The 13,534-nt window shown below is 38.3% G+C and overlaps 1 protein-coding gene across 1 annotated transcript in view; it reads right to left on the reverse strand.

Annotated features, from left to right (window-relative positions):
- LOC130679673 (uncharacterized) overlaps positions 1 to 12,144 on the reverse strand; it is a 51,537-nt gene extending 39,393 nt beyond the window's left edge. Inside the window, exon 1 of the mRNA XM_057489054.1 lies at positions 12,124 to 12,144. Within this exon, the coding sequence (XP_057345037.1) occupies positions 12,124 to 12,144 (21 nt within the window). The remainder of the gene's footprint in view (positions 1 to 12,123) is intronic.
- Between the last annotated feature and the right edge of the window lie 1,390 nt (positions 12,145 to 13,534).

Raw genomic sequence — 13,534 nt, forward strand, 5'->3', positions numbered from 1 at the left:
CCTGAAAAAGAAGTGTCTTATCTTCTGCACACAAGCCTGGCCTCAATACAAACTCTCTGATTAGAGAGGCTTGGCCCCTAAGAGAAGTATGCAATATAATAAGGTTATGCACCTAAATATATTTTGCCACAAGGAAGGAAAATTGTCAAAAGTCCCATGAACTACTACAATATGGAACTGGTTTTCTAATTTTTTTTGGTAAAAATCTATTCTATTTATTAGGTTATCTTCAATAATTGGGAGGTTTTTAAACTAGACTCCCTGAAATGGAAGAAATTTGTCTTTTACAATACAAACTGGCTTTAAATGACTAGTGCTAGAACTATACTTGTATTTCATTTCCAGCCCCCTGGACACACACAGTCCCTATCAGTACAGAGCCTTCATTTGCCCTGTTAGTCTAGGGTCTTCTAACCCTTAATCCAGATAGGTAAACTACTCGCTCTTAGAGTGTATTCTAGAAAATTGGGATACTTTTAATCTAGTAAGTTAAAGGGAAAGAAGGCAATTGGATATCAGTAACTCAAATCTTTGTATCAGTTTATCTGTGTGTGCATATGTTCTGTTATGAAAAGTGTTGCCAACTGTAGTCATTACGTCTCAATCTGTATATTTGTGTCTAAGTGTGTAAATGAAAAATATTTTTTCTACCTCCGGATGGTATTAATAAAAATTGATTTAGAAACAAGCGCTTGTGAAAATTGGGCATTTCAAACCTTCCAAAATTCTAATAGAAGATATTAAGCATTAATGCTAATTTAAGTTGAACTGAAACGGACATGTCCTTATGGTTATCAGCTGCCTAAGTTTACCTAAAGTCATTTAAGTTGATGTTATCTGTTAAATCTTTTAAGAAAAAATGCTTGAAAAAGAGGCTTGACTTTGTCTAATGTTTGGTAAAAGTTTTGTGAGTAATCTAGCATGGTTGTTGGGAATGAGTAAACTAAGTGTAGCAAGTGAACATCTTAATAATAGTGTGTTACAGTGTGTATACCTACAAAGGGCCTGAGAATCTTTGTGGTAACCTAAAACCTTAAAGAAAGTTTTGCTAAGTTAAGTAGACATACTTTGTGCTTAGTGAGAGATTGTGCTGTAAAGCTCATAGTTACAGAAATTATAAAATGTATTCATAGATTTCTCAATCTAAAGGATGCTAGCGTAATGGTTTACAATAGCCTACTTCTCAGTGTTCACTGAAAATTAAGGTTCCTAATGGTTTTAAGTTCTAAATAAAACTACTTAAAGTAATAAAGAAAACATCTGTTTGCTAGAAAAAAATGTGTGTTTTAATAAAAGAAGGTGTAAGGAATGGAAATTCGTTTTGTTGAGGGTAAAAGAAGGTGGTATCTGTTCAAAAGTACAGTCGTTTATTTAAAGAGAAAACACTGAATGTAAAAAAAAGTTGTAGAAAGTTTGTGGAAAAATTGATATAGTCATGCTATGTGAAATTGAAGCAAATAAGTCGACATCAAGTACACAGCAAAGAAAATTTTGTTTTCAGTGAAAAAGAGAGTTTTCTTAAAGAGTTTTCATTAAGAGCACTTAATGTTGAAAGATTGCAAACAGTTTTCTAATTGTTTTATCAAAGCAGTTTTTCCTGCTTAAAGTCTCAATGAGTTGTCTAAGTACTCTGTAATTTTCTGAATTTGCCTTTGAGGTATTTTGTTGTCATTCTGGTTAAATGGATACATATTGCTTCATGGCAACCTATAATCTTATTTAAGCAAGTGACTTAAAAACTTTCTTCTGACAGGGTCCCAGATTCAAATTCAAAAAGGTGCTTTTTTTTTTACCTCTAGTTAACTCTGATATTGTCCAGAGAGCCCCTGGAACATGTCAGAGGAATTTTTTCTCATTGGGTAAAGTATTTGGCTAATTTGGCTTATTTACCTGACATATAATTACCTGCTTAATTACTTGGAAAGCACTATCAAAGGGAATGATGTTAAACTTTGTAACTGAATGTTTTGTGTGTACAGAAATATCCTAATTTCCTTATGTCAACCGTCTTACACTAATCTGTCATCGGAACTTAAACCATTGTCATTTTTTAAAATTTTCTTGTCATTAATCTACAATTACATTAAGAACATTACGTTTACTACGCTCCACCCTTCACCAAGTCGCCCCCACAAACCCATTACAGTCACTGTCCATCAGCATAATGAGATGCTGTAGAATCACTACTTGTCTTCACTGTGTTGCACAGCCCTCCCCATGCACCCCCCACATTATACATGCTAATAGTAATGCCCCCTTTCTTTTTCCCTGCCCTTATCCCTCCCTAGTCCCTTTCCCTTTGGTAACTGTTAGTCCATTCTTGGGTTCTGTGATTCTGCCGCTGTTTTGTTCCTTCAGTTTTTCTTTGTTCTTCTACTCCATATATGAGTGAAATCATTTGATACTTGTCTTTCTCCACCTGGCTTCTTTCACTGAGCATAATACCCTCTAGCTCCATCCATGTTGTTGCAAATGGTAGGATTTGTTTTCTTCTTATGGCTGAATAATATTCCATTGTGTGTATGTACCACATCTTCTTTATCCATTCATCTACTGATGGACATTTAGGTTGCTTCCATTGCTTGGATATTGTAAAGAGAGCTGCGATAAACATAGGGGTGCATCTGTCTTTTTCAAACTGGAGTGTTGCATTATTAGGGTAAATTCCTAGAAGTGAAATTCCTGGGTCAAATGGTAAGTCTATTTTGAACATTTTGAGGAACCTCCATATTGCTTTCCACAATGGTTGAACTAATTTACATTCCCACCAGCAGTGTAGGAGGGTTCCCTTTTCTCCGCAACCTCGCCAACATTTGTTGTTGTTTGTCTTTTGGATGGTGGCCATCCTTACTGGTGTGAGGTGATATCTCATTGTGGTTTTAATTTGCATTTCTCTGATACTGGCGATGTGGAGCATCTTTTCATGTGTCTTTTGGCCATCTGAATTTCTTTGGAGAACTGTCTGTTCAGCTCCTCTGCCCATTTTTAAATTTTGTATTTCTGTTGGGTCCATCGTGATGTTTCCTTTCTCATTTCTGTTTCTGTTGATGTGTGTTGATACTCTTTTTCTCTTAGTAAGTCTGGCTAGAGGCTTATCTATTTTGTTTATTTTCTCAAAGAACCAGCTCTTGGTTTCATTGATTTTTTTCTATTGTTTTATTCTTCTCAATTTTGTTTATTTCTTCTCTGATCTTTATTATGTCCCTCCTTCTGCTGACTTTAGGCCTTATTTGTTCTTCTTTTTCCAATTTTGAAAACTGTGACGTTAGACTATTCATTTGGGTTCTTCCTTCTTTAAATATGCCTGGATTGCTATACACTTTCCTCTTAAGACTGCTTTCGCTGCGTCCCATAGAAGTTGGGGCTTTGTGTTGTTGTTGTCATTTATTTCCATATATTGCTGGATCTCCATTTTAATTTGGTCGTTGATCCATTAACTGTTTAGAAGCGTGTTGTTAAGCCTCCATGTGTTTGTGAGCCTTTTTGATTTCTTGGTCCAATTTATTTCTAGTTTTATACCTTTGTGCTCTGAAAAGTTGGTTGGTAGGATTTCAATCTTTTTAATTTTACTGAGGCTCTTTTTGTGGCCTAGTATGTGGTCTATTCTGGAAAATGTTCCATGTGCACTTGAGAAGAATGTGTATCCTGTTGCTTTTGGGTGTGGAGTTCTATAGATGTCTATTAGGTCCATCTGTTCTAGTGTGTTGTTCAGTGCCTGTGTGTCCTTACTTGTTTTCTGTCTGGTGGATCTGTCCTTTGGAGTGAATGGTGTGTTGAAGTCTCCTAAAATGAATGCATTGCAATCTATTTCCTCCTTTAGTTCTGTTAGTATTTGTTTCACATATGCTGGTGCTCCTGTGTTGGGTGCATATATATTTATAATGGTTATATCCTCTTGTTGGACTGACCCCTTTATCATTATGTAATGTCCTTCTTTATCTCTTGTTACTTTCTTTGTTTTGAAGTCTATTTTGTCTGATACTAGTACTGCAACACCTGCTTTTTTCTCTCTATTGTTTACATGAAATATCTTTTTCCATCCCTTGACTTTTAGTCTGTGCATGTCTTTGGGTTTGAGGTGAGTCTCTTGTAAGCAGCATATAGATGGGTCTTGTTTTTTTATCCATTCAGTGACTCTGTGTCTTTTGATTGGTGCATTCAGTCCATTTACATTTTGGGTGATTATTGATAGGTATGTACTTATTGCCATTTCAGGCTTTAGATTTGTGGTTACCAAAGGTTCCAGGTTACTTTCCTTACTATCTAAGAGTCTAACTTAACTCACTTAGTATGGTGTTACAAACACAATCTAAAGGTTCTTTTCTATTTCTCCTCCTTTTTCTTCCTCCTTCATTCTTTATATATTAGGTATCAGATTCTATACTTTTTCTCTATCCCTTGATTGGCTTTGGGGATAGTCAATTTAGTTTTGCATTTGCCTTGCAATCAGGTGCTCCACCCTCCCTACCATAATTTTCCTACCTCTGGTGACAGCTATCCACCCCTAGGAACACTTCCTTCTATAGCAGTGCCTCCAAAATACACTGCAGAGATGGTTTGTGGGAGGTAAACCCTCTCAGCTTTTGCTTATCTGGAAATTGTTTAATCCCTCCTTCAAATTTAAATGATAATCTTGCTGGATAAAGTCATCTTGGTTCCAGGCCCGTCTGCTTCATGGCATTAAATACATCATGCCCCTCCCTTCTGGCCTGTAAGGTTTCTGCTGAGAAGTCTGTTGTTAGTCTGATGGGCTTTCCTTTGTATGTGATCTTATTTCTGCCTCTGGCTGCTTTTAACAGTCTGTCCTTATCCTTGATCTTTCCCATTTTAATTACTATGTGTCTTGGTGTTGTCTTCCTTGGGTCCCTTGTGTAGGGGGATCTGTGGATCTCCATCGCCTGAGAGACTATCTCCTTCCCCAGATTGGGGAAGTTTTCAGCAACTACCTCCTCAAAGACACTTTCTATCCCTTTCTCTCTCTCTTCTTCTTCTGGTATCCCTATAATGCAAATATTGTTCCACTTGGATTGGTCACACAGTTCTCTCAATATTCTTACATCTTTAGAGATCCTTTTTTCTCTCTGTGCCTCAGCTTCTTTGTATTCCTCTTCTCTAGTTTCTATTTCATTTTTTGTCTCCTCCACCCTATCCAACCTGCTTTTAATACCCTCCATTGTGTTCTTTAATGATTGGATCTCTGACCTGAACTCATTCCTGAGTTCTTGGATGTCTTTCCGTACCTCCATTAGGATGTTGATTATTTTTATTTTGAACTCCCTTTCAGGAAGAGTCATGAGGTCCATATCATTTAAATCTTTCTCAGGAGTTGTATTAACAATTTTACTCTGGACAAGGTTCCTTTGGCGTTTCATGTTTGTATATGGCGCCCTCTAGTGTCCAGAAGCTCTATTCTGGTACTGCTGAATCTCTGAAGCAATGTTAGGGTCGCAGGGGAGCGGTACTGGTGCCTGGGGGTAGGAAAGAGCTGTTCCCCGCCTCCTGGCTGATGTGCCTGTCTCCACTGCCTGAGCCAGTGGGCCGGGCACACAGGTATAAGTTTTTGTCCCGGAGCAGCCAGATATGGATCCCTCCTTTCCACAAGCAGCCGGAATCCCAGTCTCCCCAGGAACTCTGCCTGTATTAACTTTCCATGCGAGTCTCATGAAAGCACCATGAAATGTAGGTTTGTGCACCCAGCGCAGATCTCTGGAGCTAGGTATTCAGCAGTCCCAAGCCTTCCACTCCCTCCCTGCTCCGTTTCTTTTCCTCCCACCGGTGAGCTGGGGTGGGGGAGGGGCTCGGTCCCGCGGAGCCACAGCTCTGGTAAGTTACCCGGTTCGCTGAGGTCCGCTCTTTTCTCCAGGTGTGTGCAGTCTGGCGCCATCCTGTTTCCTGTTGCTCTCTCAGGATTAGTTGCGCCAATTAAATTTTCTAATTGTATCCAGTTTTAGGAGGAAGCCTCTGTCTCTCCTCTCATGCCGCCATCTTTAATCCATCTCTCTTTGTCTCTTAATAAGTCTGGCTAGAGGCTTATCTATTTTGTTTATTTTCTCAAAGAACCAGCTCTTGGTTTCATTGATTTTTGCTATTGTTTTATTCTTCTTAATTTTATTTATTTCTTCTTTGATCTTTATTATGTCCCTCCTGTTGACTTTTGGCCTCATTTGTTCTTCTTTTTCCAATTTCGCTAATTGTGACATTAGACTAATCATTTGGAATTGTTCTTCCTTCTTTAAATATGCCTGGATTGCTATATACTTTTTCTCCTAAGACTGCTTTTGCTGCGACCCACAGAAGTTGGGGCTTTGTGTTGTTGTTATTTGTTTCCATATATTGCTTGATCTCTATTTTGGCTTGGTCATGGATTCATTGATTATTTAGGAGCGTGTTGTTAAGCCTCCATGTGTTTGTGGGCCTTTTTGCTTTCTTTGAACAATTTAGTTCTAGTTTTATTCCTTTGTGGTCTGAAAAGTTGGTTGGTAGAATTTCAATCTTTTGGAATTTATTGAGGCTCTTTTTGTGGCCTAGTAATGTGGTCTATACTGGAGAATGTTCCATGTGCACTTGAGAAGATATTCTGTTGCTTTTGGATGTAGAGTTCTATAGATGTCTGTTAGGTCCATCTGTTCTAGTGTGTTGTTCAGTGCCTCTGTGTTCTTACATATTTTCTGTTGGTGGATCTATCCTTTGGAGTGAGTGGTGTGTTGAATTCTCTCCTATAATGAATGCATTGCATTCTATTTCCTCGTTTAGTTTTGTTAGTATTTATTTCACATATGCTGGTGCTCCTGTGTTGGGTGCATATATATTTATAATGGTTATATTCTCCTGTTGGACTGACCCCTTTATCATTATGTAATGTCCTTCTTTATCTTTTGTTACTTTCCTTGTTTTGAAGTTTATTTTGTCTGATACTAGTACTGCAACACCTGCTTTTTTCTCCCTATTGTTTGCATGAAATATCTTTTTCCATCCCTTAACTTTATATCTGTGCATGTCTTTGGGTTTGAGATGGGTCTCTTGTAAGCAGCATATAGATGGGTCTTTCTTTTTTATCCATTCTGTTACTCTGTGTCTTTTGATTGGTGCGTTCAGTCCATTTACAAAAGAGCACAGAATACAACACCCAACATATAAAGAATGGAGGAGGAGGAATAAGAAGGAAGAGAAATAAAGAATCACCAGACAGTGTCTATAATAGCACAATAAGGGAGTTAAGTTAGGCAGTAAGATACTAACGAAGCAAACTTGAACCTTTGGTAACCACAAATCTAAAGCCTGCAATGGCAATAAGTACATATCTTTCAATACTCACCCTAAATGTAAATGGGTGTTTTATTCTGGGCTCTTTTGTGCTCCTTTAACTGCTTTTGTGGGTAGCTGATTTTATTTTTTGCCTTTAGTTAGTATTTGGCCGGTCTGCTTTCTTTGTTGTGATTTTATATTCTCTGGTGACATCTCTTTAGCCTTAGGAGTGCTCCCATCTAGAGCAGTCCCTGTAAAATACCCTGTAGAGGTGGTTTGTGGGAGGCAGATTCCCTCAACTTTTGCTTGTCTAGGAATTGTTTAATCCCTCCTTCATATTTAAATGATAATCATGCTGGATACAGTATTCTTGGTTCAAGGCCCTTCTGTTTCATTGCATTAAATATATCCTGCCATTCTCTTCTGGCCTTTAAGGTTTCTGTTGAGAAGTCTGATGATAGATAGCCTGATGGGTTTTCCTTTATAGGTGACCTTTTTCCTCTGTTTAGCTGCCTTTAAGTCTCTGTCCTTGTCCTTGATCTTTGCCATTTAGTTACTATCTGTGTTGGTGTTGTCCTCCTTGGGTCCCTTCTGTTGGGAGTTCTGTGTACTTCCATGGTCTGAACTATTATTTCCTCCCCCAGTTTGGGGAAGTTCTCAGCAATTATTTCTTCAAATACACTTTCTAGTCCTTTTTCTCTCTCTTCTTCTTCTGGTACCCCTATAATGCAGATATTGTTCCTTTTGGATTATTCACACAGTTCTCTTAATATTGTTTCATTCCTTGCGATCCTTTTATCTCTCTCTGCATCAGCTTCTATGAATTCCTTTTCTCTGGTTTCTATTCCATCAATGGCCTCTTGCATCTTATCCATTCTGCTTATAAATCCTTCCAGAGATTGTTTAATTTCTGTAATCTCCTTCTGGACTTCATCCCTTAGCTCTTGCATATTTCTCTGCAGCTCCGTTAGCATGTTTATGACCTTTATTTTGAATTCTTTTTCAGGGGGATTGGTTAGGTCTATCTCCCCAGATTCCTTCTCAGGTGAGGATATCTGGGTTAGTCTGGTCTGTATCAAATTCTTCTGCCTTTTCATGGCGGTAGAGGTAGTTGTGGTGAGCTGGCGCATGTGTCGGCTTGGAACTCCCCTTCTTGTTGGTTTGTGGCCCTCTTCTCCTGGGAGAACGGCGACCCTTAGTGGCTTGTGCTGGGCAGCTGTGTGCAGACGGGGTTTCTAATTCTTGCCTGGCTGCTGTGAAAGAATCTCTGCCCTGCTGCTGTGGGTGTGGCCAGCCTCATGCTGCTGCTCCACTATGGCAGGGTGGGCATTGGAGGGGAAACGGGCGGGAAGCTGTTTATCTCCATGAGGGGCTTCCGAGCTGTGCTGCCACCCAGGGGGTTAGGGCACCAAGAGTTCCCTGGGATTCCCAGCTGCTGGGCTAAGTGTCCCAGGATGTTTCAGTCCATCTGTGGGGTCCCTGTCCGTTTAAGTCTTTCAAAAAGCACTCGCTTTTCTTTGTCCCGGGGCGCTAGCTGCAGGGACCCACTCACAGGTTTTACTGTCCCCTTTCCCTAGAATCCAGCACCCCACGCATTGTGTGTCTGTGCTCTGGTGCAGATGGCTAGGGCTGGATGTTAAGCAGTCCTGGGCTCCCTCTCCCTCTCCACTCTGACTCCTCTCCTCCCGCTGGGTGCTGGGGGGAGGGGCGCTTGTATCTTACCCCCTTCACGAGGCGCTGGGTTCTCACAGGTGCAAATGTAGCCTGGCTGTTGTCCTGTATGTTCTGGTCTCTCTTTTAGGGATAGTTGTATTTGTTGTATTTTCAAAAATATATATGGTTTTGGGAGGAGATTCCTGCTGCTCTCCTCATGCCGCCATCTTGGCTCCAGTTTCCATTGTCATTTTTAAGTCTTTTGTCATTTATAGTCACTGTTTTATTATTTATAAACTAATAAAGAAGTAGATTTCAGCAGAACAGGTATTGGTTACATAGGATTAAGTAAACTAAAGAAAATGATTTTGTGGCTTTTTGTTTCAAATGTTGCTGATAAAGTGTTTTAAGCTTTTTATTTTAAGCTGACAACAGTTTAATCTTTATAAATGGAATTGAAACATTTATCTTTCTCTGTACCTGATCCCTCCAGAATTTAAAAACTCTCAATGACTATTTTTTATATTTCATGGCAGTGTGTTTATTTGCATAAGCTCAATAAGAATCTGCTGTCCTTGTAACAGGAGCAATTAAAAACACTGGTTATATTACCAAGGCTTTTACTGGAGACACATGTGTAAACTCAGACACATGTGTAACTCAGATATGAACAGACAGCTTTAAGGAGCTAAGGTTGACTTTATGAGGCCAACAAAGCCCCTTGGAAGAACTGGCTTGGTACCTTGCTTAGAGGGTTCCCAGCAGCCTTACCAGGTGAGTAAGGAAGGTCACTTCCTGGCAGGTGCAGGAACCTCAAGAATGTCTTGGGAACCTCAAGAAGAGAGGAATTTACCCAAATTTACAGGTACTGCAGGCAAAACCTAATGGCAAGTCTTGCTTGGCCTTCTGGCTTCAAGTGGCCTTTAAAAGTCCAATCTGAAATTCCTTATAAAAAGTTCCAGCAAAGCACATTTAAAAGAGCCTATGTAATCAATTGCTTTTCTTGCTGCACTTATGCAAATAATCAAGCCAAGTGTTAATAATTTTCTTAATCTGGTTACTTCTAATAAAAATGAGGGTGATTTTAGAGAAAAGTATTGTTACAATAATGTATCCTTGTCTATACTGAGTCCTAATACTAGTCATTGGGACATAGACCAGATCCAGAATTCTAGTTTCCCCAAGATATCTAGCTATGATTCTCAATTAGAGTTATACTATTTCAAATCCTCATATTCAGCCATGCATTCTTTAATCTCCTTGTCAAGTCTGTTCTTCCAGAATGGAAAATCCAAACTCCAGATGTTGCTACTTAACCTAATAACACAATTTGTTCTATCTTGCCTAGAAGTAGTAAAACTGAAAATAGTAATAAAAATAGAGCCTGGAATAGAAGCGCCAGTCTTCTGAGGCCCTCTCAACGGACTACTGATGGAGACCTAGTTGCACCCCTCACTGCGCTCCCTCTCAGCATGAAGCAGCCAGAGTGGTCATCACCCCCTTTCCTTAGCAGCAGCTAGGGTCTCTTCCAGGGAATGAGACAGGGACCGTGAGTGTAGTCAGAGTAGGGTGAGGGCCTCCGGAAAAAAACAAGGCCGGATATTTGCAGTCAGAGCAATGTAACTACATGCAAGGAAACCCCCTACTAAAACTCTGTGTTAAACATTCAGCTCTAGAGTCATTCTTCAGTGAGAGCAGTTGGTATACTCCAGACAAAGAAGAGCAGCACATGTTTATTTTATGCTAATCATTTATAATCACGTGTAAAATTCACTTTAGCATGCTAAAAGGCCCAGGCCTATGTGCTGTCTTTCCTCCTTCAGATCTGATGAAGTGATTTTGCAAACTGGGCAAACTAATTTAGGATGCAAGCCCAGCCATAACACAGTAAAAGGCAAAAAGGATTCCACCTTAAAGATAAGATTGCACTTAATTTACTCTTCAGCAAACAATGTCTCAGCCCACCTTGGGGGCTGAGCAGGTGGTCTTGTTTCATAAGCCCCCAGACTAAGATGCTGATATCTCAGGGAGAAATCAACAGAGCAGGAAGTTACTTGTATCAAGTTAATTGTAAGTATCCTGGGACCACTTAATAAGTCCACACCCCTAAGCTTTCTTTCATGTTCTTGAAAAATCTTTAACTGCCTATAAAACCCCCTAGAAAAGGCACCACTACAGACTCTCTTGTCTCCTCCTGGTGTAAGCCAGGAGCTCTGTCCTTTCAACTAAGAATGAGCTTCTTGAAAGATAGGACCCTACCTGTATTTTATTTTTATCTCTGTCCACAGATCCAGCTTACAAAGTATTTATTCTTTAAATATTTGAGCAATTGGACGTGTACCATATCAGTCAAAACTTTTCATCCTATTTTAGCACACTGTAATTTGGTAACACCCTATTTCCAATACTGTTCCCTGCTCCTCACAAGGATGTGCTCACTGCTGCTTTGAACTTATTCCCTTGAGTCTTGTGTAACCATAATTTTTATTTTTTATTTTCATTTCTCCTAATACCTTCTTTAGGATCAGATTTACTCATTAAGAAAGGGATCAAGTCATTTTAAATATTGACAAAAAAGTTAGTTCAAAATGTTCAATGTACTCCTGTAAAGATTTCAGTTCTTATTTAGCAGTATGGTTTAATTCTACATATAGCTCTTACAGATTGTTAAATTTTAATAGGATATTTGGCATGTGAAAGCAGATATCTTTACACATATAAAAATGTTAATCATCTTTAAGTTGGCCTGTATCTCTTTAAAAAAAAAGAATTCTCAATTCACTGAGTTCCAATCTCCAAGGAAACCTGGAGGCCAGTTCAGTTGAAGTCCAGTTTTGAAAACTGGACATTTCAATAACTAATGTCTGAGAATAGTTTGGAAATTTGAAGCTTTGAAAGTTGGCAAATTGATTACTTGAAGAAGGATCAAGAATGAAAGATTGTGGAGGTTTGTTTTCCTTGTACATTGTTTTGTTACTTTGTATTGGCACTTCTCAGTTAACCCAGCAACACTAATTACTGTATTTTAATGATGAAAGATTTTGTGAAACAGTTGAAGAAATTTAAGTAAATTCAGAAACAACATGCCTTCAACTCTCAAATTTGAAGTCCATTCAAATTTGACAACAGTCAGATGCCATCTGTCGGTTTCTTCCCTCTTCTTTCATTAAGCTATGCAAGGCTGGTGGTCACTTCTAGTTACCAAGGAAGAATTTCATGCCTCACCAAGATGCCTGTAAAAGTCATACTAGCATACGTTTGATTTGTATAGTAATCTGTTACTAACAAAGTTGGGTCCTAGTGGAAAGATAAAGGATATTCTTTCCTCAGTTTTTATACCTTTCAGAAATTTTGTTCTTTGATTTCAAAAGTGAGTGGCAAATGATTGATTTCTAAAAAGTCAAACCATACAGAAACTTGTAACACAAAAAATGAAAGCTCTCAACCCAGTGCTGTCAGTTTCTACCCTATAATTTCAATCCCAAACTAAGGGTATGTTTTGTTTGTCCTCATCATATATAAACATAAGTTGTTTTACAAAAAAAAGAATCATATTATAACAGATTTATTTGCAGTCTTCTTTAAAAAAATTATCTGTACTTTCTATCAGTTTGTACAGAATCTACCTCATTTTACAAGCCTGTTTAGCAGTTTTAGAATATATGGTAATTTTATCTTTGTTGTAAAAATTAAAGATTGATTACAAAAAGGAAAAAACACCTGAGTTCAAATTTTCCCTTTCACTTCTATCCTGCTCAGTTTTACATAAAACTTAGTTACTATTATTTCAAATTAAATATTCCTTATTTTGAAAGCTCCAATGAACTAAATGATGAGAAAATAAAAGCAAACAATATGAATTTGAATTAATGTTTAGGTTTATGTATTCAGACTATCTGAAAAAATAAGTGTTTAAAAATTTTTTTAAAGGCCTGACGTGTCCATGGTGGTGGTTTTTTTAATGTTTTATATATTTTTTAATAATTACGGTTTTTAATTTGTAACAGAGCCAGTTTGGAATCTTTGCACATCCAGGAATGAGGTGTCTTTCCACTTAGGAGGATTTTCTTTTACATCCTGTTGTACATTTTGTAGTTTGTTGCACACAGGTCTTTTTTGGTTGATTCTTTTAGATTTTTTTGATAGTATATATTTTGTGCAATTGATCATAAACAATGTCTTTATATTTTATATTTCATGTTGGGACAAATTCCACAGTCCAGGCTTCCATAGGAGAAATGTTAGACCTTTGCGTGGTGTGCCCTGTGATTTGCAGTATTGCCTTCCTAAGCAGTTGAAACTGACTGCCACGTACTCCTCAGGCTTGCCAGGATAGATACACCCTTCATGTTGCTACTGGCCATTATGATGCCATAATCATGGTTACAGCAGCAGACTCTATAGCACAGTGAACTCCACCCAGTTTGTACTGATAGACTTAAATAGATGTTTGTTAGATGTGTTTTTCTTTGATGACTAATACTTAGGGATTTTAGAATACTTTAAACAAGACAAACAGAATAATGAACTTCATTGAGTAATAGATGCCTATTGTTTGAGAGAGATTAATTTTTTCCAAAAGTAGAATGTCTAGTACTAGAAATTAGGGAGCTGAAATATCCATCTCCCCAAACTC

The sequence above is a fragment of the Manis pentadactyla genome, chromosome 11 (assembly GCF_030020395.1).
Source record: "Manis pentadactyla isolate mManPen7 chromosome 11, mManPen7.hap1, whole genome shotgun sequence".
Classification (NCBI taxonomy): Eukaryota; Metazoa; Chordata; class Mammalia; order Pholidota; family Manidae; genus Manis; species Manis pentadactyla.